The 11353-nt window shown below is 39.8% G+C and overlaps 2 protein-coding genes and 1 long non-coding RNA gene across 3 annotated transcripts; 1 reads left to right on the plus strand and 2 right to left on the minus strand.

Moving 5' to 3' along the window:
• Positions 1–466: 466 nt before the first annotated feature.
• On the minus strand, positions 467–2120 carry LOC117786989 (phosrestin-1). Its single transcript, XM_034625424.1, has 3 exons — positions 1207–2120; positions 947–1141; positions 467–883 (listed from the first exon to the last, which is right to left on the minus strand). The coding sequence occupies exons 1-3, from the start codon at positions 2060–2062 to the stop codon at positions 729–731; spliced, it is 1206 nt and encodes a 401-aa protein (XP_034481315.1). The 5' UTR covers positions 2063–2120; the 3' UTR covers positions 467–728.
• A 520-nt stretch (positions 2121–2640) lies between these two features.
• Positions 2641–4732, plus strand: LOC117786990 (peroxisomal targeting signal 2 receptor). Its single transcript, XM_034625425.1, has 3 exons — positions 2641–2732; positions 3439–4182; positions 4245–4732. The coding sequence occupies exons 1-3, from the start codon at positions 2641–2643 to the stop codon at positions 4414–4416; spliced, it is 1008 nt and encodes a 335-aa protein (XP_034481316.1). The 3' UTR covers positions 4417–4732.
• Positions 4733–4954: 222 nt separating this feature from the next.
• On the minus strand, positions 4955–5450 carry LOC117786991. Its single transcript, XR_004617657.1, has 2 exons — positions 5367–5450; positions 4955–5290 (listed from the first exon to the last, which is right to left on the minus strand). It is a non-coding gene; the product is annotated as an uncharacterized LOC117786991 (long non-coding RNA).
• Between the last annotated feature and the right edge of the window lie 5903 nt (positions 5451–11353).

Here is an 11353-nt window from a genome sequence, read left to right on the forward strand (position 1 = left end):
TACCCAGAGATCTGATGACATGCCAGCTGGCCTTAGCCATTATCAAGGTCAGCAACAACAACTGCTGCCTGTCAAGTTCAAAGCTTAACTATTTAGCATACAAAAATATATTTGCACTTTCATAAGCTTTAAATGACCGTTAGAAGCAACCGGAAGAGACACTTTTCGCTGATTGGCTGAAACATTTGAGGCTGCCTGTTGCCTGTAGGTTTTTAGGGGTTGTTCGTTGTCCTATGGCATTAAGGGAACTCCTTAGCAACCCCCTTGTGAGCAACCCTTAAAGCTGCTTTCTATATCTATCCATGTCTTCCTCGGTGAGCTGTTTACTTCATCAGCTCATTCGACTTCTGAAGTTGAAAGCCTAAACAACACTCCAAACATTACCAAGAAATCTCTGAGATCTCTTTACCAGAAAAAAACAAAAATAAAGATTCCTATATCTAACTTGGATTATAAACACTGTAAGTTTGTTTCTCATAACACATTTATAATTACATAATAGAAGGACAGCATTTCAACATAATAGATATAAACTCCAGATCTACTAAAGTTTGTTTAGATCAGGAGAGAGCGCGTTATAGATTACGGTTACGTTTTTTACGAGTATAATACAAAGATGGTTGCCCCCGATGAGACTTGAGACTGCTGCAACAAAGTTTTTATCAGTTTTCAGTGCTTTCGATACGTTTCGATTAAATTCTGCCAAGGTTGGGTATCGATTCGATCGATTAATCGGCCATGTTAACATTATTCATGCGCATCTTGGCAAAGTCCTCGAATACAATGTTATCGTCATCATCCTGGTAGTAACCCTTGACATTGCGATGCTGCTCAATGGACTTCATCTTCTTCATGGCATTCGAACGCTTCTTCTCAATGGTGCCTGATTTGGAAGAGAAGCAACTACCTTAGAATTGGACTACTATGGATTGGAGATGAAACTCACCAGGTGCCGGCTGCAATAGCTTGAAGGGCACATCCGTTTGCATTTCTCCTCCGAGTGTGCCGCAGTTCAACTTGATGCGAACCGAGTAAGAAATGACAATACCACAAGCATCGCCTGTGGACTTGCCCTCCTGCACCATGGTCGAGGAAGCCAAATTGCAATCCTCATCCTTCAAATGACCATCGAGTGCAATACCTAAGGAATACATGGGGATTAATCCTCAGCTCATCCAAGATAAGCCTTTTCGGCTGCTCTCTCACCATGACGATCCTTGTTGTTGGCTGCCAGCGGAATGAGATAGAAAGTCTTTGTCAGATTGGCACCCGGTGTAATGGGGCAACCCTCCTTGGTCTCCAGCTGTGCCACATGCTTGCTGAACTGTGCATTCACCATGGTGATCTCGGTGTGCTGCACAATGAAGCACTTGATGCTCTTTACCGACTTTTTCGAGTTGTTCGACACTTGCACCGTTGCAGCGACCTTCTCGCCATGGTAGTAGATCTCCCGATCCAGCGTAACCTCCAGACTGATCTTGCCGTTCGAGAAGGTGAAACCCTTGCTGACCAGCGAGCTGGGCAAACGCTGGCCGCGATTCAAGGGAGCATACTGCAACTTCTTGATCACCAGACTGACCATGCTGCGCTTGTGCTGACGATCATCCTCGGAGTCAGCGACATAGGCCCGAATGGTGTACTCCACCCCTAGAGGCTTGCCAAGATCATCGCCCTCCTGCTGCAGCGTGACGGAGCTGGGAGAGTTGGGTGGAAAGTGGAAGGTGAAGGGATGAGCATTGCCGCCCAGCTTGCGCACCAGTTTCTCCTGCATGGGTGTCATCTCCATATTCGAATTGGTCATGGGCACAATCTGTTCCCGCGAGAGTATCAGCTCCTTGGAGAACTTAACACCCATGACCTCGTCCTCCTCGCGACCATAGCGATAAGTGGTGGCCAATTGGCCAAATACTTTACGATTCTTAAGATAATCCGGCTCCACAACAATGACGCCGTCAACGGGATCAATATAATCCAAATGATCAATAAAGTCGCGACGGCCCAAATAGAAGGTAACCTTTCCGTTGGGAGTGGCCTTCTTGAAGACCTTCACGGAGACAACCATCCTGACAGCTGATGCTTCACTTGGGTATACTAGTTATAATTCTATTGTCGCGCCCGGAGCTCTATAAGAACGTTTAACAGCTCTTCGTTGATAACGGAAAATGCAAGACGATTCACCTGTCCAACCTGCTTATATACCTTTGGCTTGGCCCTGTCCGTGGGGTTTCTCTGCGTCCACTAAATGGATTTGCTCGTTATGCAGTTGCTTGTATAAATGTTTTTCTGCGCAGTGTTTTCCCATCCATTTTCCCATTCCGCATTTTCCACACTGTTTGACCAAATTGGCTAATGTCAAGTAGCGTTCGCGACCTCGTGCGAGGTCAGTCAATTATTGTGTCGCTTCCATGGGTCGCTCTGTCGAGGATTAGGCGTTTGATTAGCTATTACCACATCCCCTAGCTCAGTTCACGCAGTTCTACATGTGGTTAGAAACTTCCCGGGGGAAGCCCAACAAGTTTCTGGAGCAACGTGTTGCAGATTAAATGTCAATATATCGATTTTCTTAAACGCTTCCATAAAAACTATGAAAGTTGAATTTTAAAGTTTTCTTCTTCTTATTTTTCAGCTTTATAATTTGCAATGGAGGCACAGACCCACACCACAACCGACCGACATGGCTATAGCCTGCGCTTTTCACCTTTCGAGGCAAATCATATGCTGCTAGCTACCAGGTGAGTTTCTATATAATTGTAATCCGACTTTTAAATTTAATCTACGTCTATTAATATCGTCTTTAGTGGTCATTATAGCCTTGTGCTAATTTATGTGACAGACAGAAGAAGACATACATGTGCATATATTCTAATCAGTATCAATAGCCAAGTCAATCTTAAGTGTGATTAAAAATCTATATTTGTGAGAATACATTGATGAAGAAAAACCGGGTTCTAAACCTTTTTTTTTATATCGATTTAATGAAGGTTTTTAAATCCAAGAATATTGTCAATCTTTTTAAGATAATAAAACTTAAAAAAAAATTAATTATTCACAATCTGACAATCAAGATGGTTTCTCTAATTTTAAGAATCTAGGTCAGATAGCATAACTATACATTTTCATCTAAAAACGTATCGACTAGAAAATTAAGTTTATCAGAGTATTTCTTGGGATTATAAATATTAATTTAATAATATAATTAATAATATTAATATTAATTTATTAATATTTATCAGAGTATTTCTTAGGATTATAAATATTAATTTAATAATATAATTAATAATATTATATAACTAATTAATTAATATTTAAAATACGTGAAAAGGAAAGAAAAAATTGTATCAGGGTATTTTTTTTTAGCATTATTAGGGCTAGGCGCTCACTTGACTTTAGCCTACAAAATTTATATATGACTAAAATATATTTAATTTGAATTTTCAGTCAATTGTACGGTCTTGCTGGAGGTGGTTCTCTATTCCTGCTTGCCCAGAGCTCTCTGGATGATGTCAATTCACAAAATCTCACAGAACTATGTCGTCTGGAGTGGTCCGATGGGTTGTTCGACGTCGCCTGGTGTCCATATGCCGCCGATATTGCGGCAACAGCCTCTGGCGATGGCTCGCTGCAGATCTGGTCGGGATTGGATGTGGAGTCGGCGATGACAGAGCAAACGCCCAAACAGCCGCTGATTTGTCTGCAGGAACACAAGAACGAGATCTACAGTCTGGATTGGGGCGAGAAGTGGAATTATCACACACTCCTCTCGGCCAGTTGGGACTGTACCCTCAAGCTGTGGGATTGCAACAGGCAGAACTCCATCACGACGTTTGTGGGACACAATGATTTGATATATTGCGCAAAGTTTTCGCCCCTGATTGCGAATCTCTTTGCCAGCGTAAGTACCGATGGACATTTGAACTTATGGAATTCTCTTGATTTTACAGGTAAACCCCTGATGAGCATCGAGGCACATGCAAGTGAAGCCTTATCCTGTGACTGGAGTCATTTCGATCGCAATGTCCTACTGACGGGAGGATCGGATGGTCTAATCCGAGGCTGGGACTTACGCAAGATGCGGACACACATCTTTGAGCTGTACTCGGGAGAATTTGCGGTTAGGCGTTTGGCCTGTTCCCCACATTCAGCGACGGTGCTGGCATCGGCCAATTATGATTTTACAACGCGGTAAGTCGACGTGAAATTCTACTTAAAAGATGAGCTCTACATTTCTTATTTCTTATGTTTAGCATTTGGGATCTTGAGCGAGGGGAATCAGCACAGGAGATAAATGCCCATCACACTGAGTTTGTCTGCGGTCTGGACTGGAATCCACAGAGAACACATCAACTGGCCGATTGTGGCTGGGATTCAGTTGCCAATGTCTATACGCCGCAATGCCTGCGCAATGTGTTGGCTTAAACGAATTGCTTTAGCTGCTTCATATGCTTAACGCTGGCCTTACCCCCAACCGGACTCTGGAAACTGGTGACTGGAAACTGGAACCTGGTACCTGGAACTCTGGTACGCCAAATGCCGAACAAATGTGATAAGGTGCTAGTGGCGCCAAAATAGCCAAGCCATAAATGGTTGACACCTGGACAAGATAGCTGAGCTATCGAATCTCTAAGGAAAACGATGTGTAAATAGTTGTGATAAATATAAAATTGAATACCACGTTCTGCAGGTGCTTGAAATGTCAATAAAAGCTTACAGATTATATGATTATAAGAGAAAATTGCAACTGTTGTTTATTATATATATTTTTTTTTCGGTTTATACCTGGGCTATAATTGGCAGACTTAACAAGAACTTAACGGCATTCGCTTAGGTGCCAAAAATCAGCAGGGCGTTGATGTGATCCCTTTTCCGGTTGGATCCGCTTCACAAACAAACATGCAATAAAGCGCTAATTTGGTGCTACATTTTATTGCTTGGCTCCTCGTCAGACTCTCCTCTCTCTCTCTCTCACTCTCTCTGTTACCTCTGTCAGGCAACTGACATTCCCAGAATTGACACAGTCAACGAGGTGTGCCACTTTGCACCCTGCTTGGCACGTATCTTTCTGTCTCTGTTGATGGTGTGAAAAGAAGCCCGCAGTCGTGTCCAATATGTCTGCTGCCGAGGATCACAGTGTTCATCCTGTCATTAGGCATTTGGCTGCCTGAGCTTTGTTGGCTGCCACCTCGGGCAAATATTTGTTTTGATGCCAATTTGCGCTGATTTCTTTGGACAGCTAGCCCATCACTCAGTCAGAGGCTGAAACAAGAACCAGCTGCTGCCACTGCAATTATCTCTGCCCCAATAGTCAAGTGAAAATAAATTTGATATTAATGCTTGTTTGCGTGAATAAAAACCGAAATGTATCTCACGTATTCTTATAATTTGGTACTTGGAATCCAACAAAATTGCACTTATTTATTCAGTTGATCAGCCTGCAGTTTAAGGCCAGCAGCGTTAAATTTATAATTATAAGACTTTTGCTGAAATAATTCAATCTAATAAAATATAATAATAACAATCGCTATGCAATTTAAATTTTCGATTTAAACACAACGACATATTGTTAAAGTTCCATACCATGCAGCTTTATTTTCAGTACGGACAATGCTGCCAGATCGTTATATAACAAAACGAACGTGTCTTATAGCAGCCAGCTTGCGCCGCACAGCAAATAGTGCTGTAAAATGTCAAGTGAGATATTGCGCGCAGCTTTTAAATTCAAAATGTGAAACAGCAATAATGTGGTGTTGAATTTCTAATTAAATATTAATTTTAACAGTTATTCTGTAAGATATAAGAAAAATGTTAAGTGTTTGTTTGCATTTTAATTTAATAGTTATACATTTTGTGCAAGTGTTTTTTTTTATGCTTCAAATTATGTATATTTAACAATTCCCTCAACTTACCCGCAGCAGTCTTGCGCTAAATGCATGAAAGAAACCATAAATTAAAATCGCACCAAGTTGCGGCGATTATCGAAGACATAACACATCACATAGTTGCAACCTAGACGTAACCTTGACTTCTTTTGTTGCCCGTGGCGTGTTCTTTGGTGTCGTCAGTAACCATGGCCAGATTCTTCTGGCCAGCTCTTGTTATAAATAACAGACAAATGCCAAATTTTTCAACACCCAGCACGCGAGTGACAGCCTCAGTCTCAGTCTCCATCTTAGTCTTAGTCTTTTGGGTCTCTTCCTCACGCTCTGCCTCTCTCTGCTTGTCTGAGCTTCGGCAGCAGGTTCTGGACATCGGATTTGGAAGTGCACGCGCCGCAACAACTACAGCAAGAGCAAGAGGAAGAGCATGAGCAGAAGCATCAGCATCAGCTTCAACTTCAGCTTCAGCTCAGCAATTTAAATTGCCTCCACGAGCATTTTGATGGCGATCACGCGCCCCTTTTGAAATCTCGCTGCTCAATCTGCGACGCGACGGCTTTGCTTCTTCGTGCGGGGCCATAAAGGATCACCACCTTTTTTCTCTTTTCTTCTTTTTTACGACTGCCTTGGTATTAATTTTGTTTTAGCAGTTCTCTTTTTTGCTGTTGTTTTAGTGCATTTCGGCCAGGCTTCGCTTTAATCGTCACTTTTGTGCCGACAAGAAAGGGAGAGCAAGAATCGTGCGATGTCTGTCTCATTCTCGGACTCTGGTGGTCAGTACTAACACGTGTACTCCGGATCGGAGTCGTTACACCCCCCAACGTGTGGCACAGCTGGTTGCTGTTGCAAGTCCGTGATGCATCACAGAGGACACACCGCAAACCGACGACGCCTAACTAGATGCCAACGAAATGATCGTTTGGTTACAGATTTTTCTGTTCACCACGTTGAGTGGGCGTGAACCGAAGGCAATCTTGATAAGCATCCAGTTCTTTAGAAAACTGACAGAAACAACAAACGCCGGAAATAATTGTCAAGGGGATGAGACGAAGCAGCTACCTGTCTTGCAATTGCTAATGAACCGAGTTTCTTTTGCTATTTCTAATTCAATTCTCAATTTTCTATTTTGGATTTCGGTTTTTGTTCTTTGTTTTTTGTCCTGGCAATTAAAATGTGTAGAGTTGATGGCAGTTGAGACAGACGGGATGTAGCTACCGTTAGAGCATGTGTGAATGGTGTGAATTTGTTCACCTGCATTTATGCATGAGTTTTCAGCACAAGCACAGGAAACTGTCAGAGGTGTTGAATGCTTTAGTAGATTGTCATTGCCATAATAATGAATGCCGAATGAAGATTGAGAAAACAGACAGAGACAGAGAGACAGAGATCTCAGATTGTTGAGATTTACCTACGAGTTTTATTTAGTACTTTGTAGTCGGCCTCTGATGCGCACGCCTGACAGCCAAGTTTTTATGATCCTTCTTCATCCCTAATTCCTGTTTTCCCATTGTTTTAACTATGCTCTCGCTTATGATATAATTTTGCGTAAGGTCAACGCTGAGAGCTACTCAAGAAACCCAAAACCAAAACTCAAACTCAACGCAATGTTATGCAATAGCCGCGACAGTGGCTCGACAGGATCATAAAAATGTGACGACAGGCAGCAGATACTCAGAGATCTAGGTCTTTAATCTAGAGTAGCCATAAAAACGCGATCTGCCTGGCAGCTTACCTTGCTTACCTAAATGAAAAACGAGAAAAGCTAAAATATATTTATTTATTTTTCATCGGCAAAATGTTCAGCAAATATTTGATCTTTTAGTACACCGTATATATTGTATTTACAGAAATTTTTGTTAATAAATTTTATTTACATCGGATGACTAAAGTGTGCTCTGCTGTGGTGCTGAGTGATCTGCGAGGGCGGTTCTAAAAATGCAAATATTTATACAGATCAGTTCACTTTTTTTTTCAATTTTGCCACAATTATTTTTAAAATCTAGTATTTGGTTTTTAATTAAGGGAGATGAATAAATGTCTGTGACAATAGATGACAGTGAAATTTTTCATCCTCCCCCCTCCAAATGGATTTGGTTTATTCGGTATGCGCACATTTTGTTGGCATTTATGGCCGTATAATAATTGAGGGTGAAGGACGCTTTTTGGCGTGCTCCAAGCCGTAAGTAAAAGCAGCAACAAAATTAATAAAAGTATAACAACAATAACGAGAACAACAATAACAACAAGGTCGTCTCGCAGCCATTTATAAATAATTCCATGTGATTTTGCGTATAAATAATTTGTTGGAAAAATAAAACTGTCCGTCGTTGGTTCGCTTGTTTTTGAACTGATGACCAAAATACTTTAGCGGCTCGTCTCATGACTAAAAATAGTTGGCCAGCAGTCGCCCCCTCACACAGCACACTTCACCCGCCATCCCCTCTTTATCTACACCTTTGGTATTCCTCTTTCCCCCGTTATCCGATTGGGGAACCATCGCTGATGCCAACGGGCGACTGACGTGCGCCGATGACGCGTTTAAACCGACATGATTATAAACAGGCCAAAAGCATTAGCACATCCAGAGATCTCCAGAGCCAGGTGATGACGATCACCCCAGGCCATTGGGCTAAAATTGGCAATAAGCAGAGCAATAGCTGGCCATGCAATATAACCAGCTAAATAACACACAATTGTTGGCCAGGCCCAAAAGATCTGGGCCCCAGACAATGCCACAAAGGCGTCAGCAGACAAACCTGAACAACAGAACTCAAAATGATCTTAAGCTATATCTGACCAAAGGAAAATATGATATATAATATTTAAACGTTTATATAGAAACATTTTCTATACCCTCTCTGTAAATATACATTTATTTAAATGCCCTAATATATTTTAATAGTTTTTCAAAATTAAAAAAAAAATTTTTAGGTTTAAATTTATTTACCAAAAATACTGTATAGTTTTTATAATTATTTTTTTTTTAATATAAAATAAATTAGTTATGGATTTAAATTAAATTAAAAAATAGAAATAAAAACTGATGAAATAATAAGGAATAAATAGTTGTTAAGGTAGTATACAAAATATTCTTAATCTTAAGTTATTTGAATGTTTTTTAAATATTTTTAAATGTTTATAGATATTTATAAAGCAGAGATTTTGAAAGGCAAGTAGGGTTAAAAAAAAACGATGACACGAAATACTTATTGGGAGTGGAAAATGTTAAATTATTATCAAATAAATTCTAAAGTTATTGTGTGTAAAATTGGCAACGAAAAATTTGTTTGATTAGAGAATAAGATTTTAATAACATATCTTCATTAGCTCACGTGATTGTAATCTTCAAGAAATCTTTCGAAAGTTTCACATAATTAAAAACTGAAGAAGTGCCCAGGCATCATAACAAAGTCATAATAACCAATTGCTCTATAATTGTCGAAAGTATTATAAAAAGCCGCAAAGCGCGCAAATATTTTTCACGAAAAACAAATTCTTTTGCAGCACGTCAATGACGTCAATGCGACGGGGGCCGTCAGAAAGAAAACAAAAAGAAAAGGAGAAAAAAGAAAACGAAATAGAAAAGAAAAGAAAAAGCCACGGCGCCGCCTCTGACGGATTGTGGGTAGGGGAAGGGGTAGGGGAAGGGGGTAAGCCAGACGTGGGCGTGTGTGTGTGTGTGGCCTGCTGGCGATGACGCGTGAACTTGCCTTTGATTTGTTTTTCGCCATGGCGTTGATGGGGATCTGGGTAGATCGTTTTGGCCAAAAATAACAGGCAGTCTTGTTTGTAATTTCGTATTTTTATTGTAATTGTAATTGTTATTGTTATTGGTAGGCCGCACACGCAAATCCCGTTGGCCAGGAAAGGAAAGTGTCTGGTTGACCTAAGCAGTCCATCTCTGGGTGGCTAAGTCTCTATCAATGCTGCCCCAAATGGCAGTTGGCCATTGGCAACAGCTGCTGAATTCTCGCATTGCATTTGCAATTTCCGCTATTAGCGATTTATGCGGCAGCCATGCGTGGCAAGCACGTGCTGCAACTGAGGCAACAAACAAGCTGCAGACACATGAGGCAGCATCTTCTTCATTCACTTTTTGGTGTCATTTCCGGCTGATCGTGCATTAAATTAAGAATCATTAGGCAGCTTCAAATCCAAATCGCCGGCAATCAGCGTCCAATTTGGCAAATGCCGCCACTTTTCAAAGTCTTTGGCAACACTTTTTTTTTTGTTTTGGTATATAAAGTTATAAAAGATGTGGCTGTTTCGCTTTTTGGCGGCAGGAGCAGGATAAGTGAGTGACCACCTGTTGCCATTGTTCAGGTTCATAGTCTACAGTTTATACTCCTTTTTTTCTGATTTTTATTTAAGTCTTCACTTTTTTGTTGTTGTTGTCGAAATCGCATAAACATAAAGGTAATTGCACAGACATGCCAAAAATTATCCAATACCTTGTGTATATGTATCTGAATCTGTCGCTGTGTGCGTAGCTGTATCTGTATCTGTAGCTGTATCTTTATCTGTAGCTTTTGCTGTGCGTAATGTTGTAAAAAGCCATCGATGCTTGGCATTTATTGTGATCGCCGCTTATTGCCACGATGCCTCTGCTGCAGTCGCTGCAAGGGAAACGAGCGCAGTCGGGAGATACATATGGCCATTCAGCTGGGTGCCAAGGATAGCCACAAAATTGATTAGCTTCGGCTATGCCGATCAGATTAATGAGCTGCAGAAGAAAAAACAAATAAAATATCAATAAAAAATTAGCAGTTAAGCTTTATCGGAAAGCGATTAATTTATTAAATATTTAATTTTAAAATAATCTAAAAATTTCTATTACTATTATCTTAATTTACTATTAAAATCCGCAATTTTCCAATACCTATCGTTAAATCCCTGACCTTACTAATACTAATAACTTGTTATGCTACTTTATACTAATCTAACATTCATACTATCTATTAACATATCTATCTATACTATTAACAATACTAATCTTAATTGATCTGATTGGGTTTTTCTGGGTTTTTCCCAATCCTAGCAACAAATGTTGGATCATTTATAATTTTGCTTACCCCAGATCTAACTATAATTTTTTTTCTCGTTACAGTTCATAATTTATTTTTAATTATATTTGTATTTTTAATCTTTAACTTAATTTTTATACTTGGTAATTTATTGTTTGCCGACTGCTTTTAGTCGTGCATAAATAAATAAATAAATAAAAAATAAACTTCTTTATACATTAATCTATCGCTATTAAAGACATAGTCAAAGATTAAATTACTTGCTGGCTTTGTTATCATCTTATTGATATCATGATGTGATATCTAGGCTTATAACGCGTGCAACTTAAAAAATTAATTTTTCTACATCTTTTTAATTGTTTATTCTAATTTTTGAGACTCGAATAATAATTAGTAATGAGTAATACAATAAGTATTACATTATACATAGTACCTTCTGAATCCCACTAAAACTAT

This window comes from Drosophila innubila, assembly GCF_004354385.1.
Source record: "Drosophila innubila isolate TH190305 chromosome 3L unlocalized genomic scaffold, UK_Dinn_1.0 0_D_3L, whole genome shotgun sequence".
Classification (NCBI taxonomy): Eukaryota; Metazoa; Arthropoda; class Insecta; order Diptera; family Drosophilidae; genus Drosophila; species Drosophila innubila.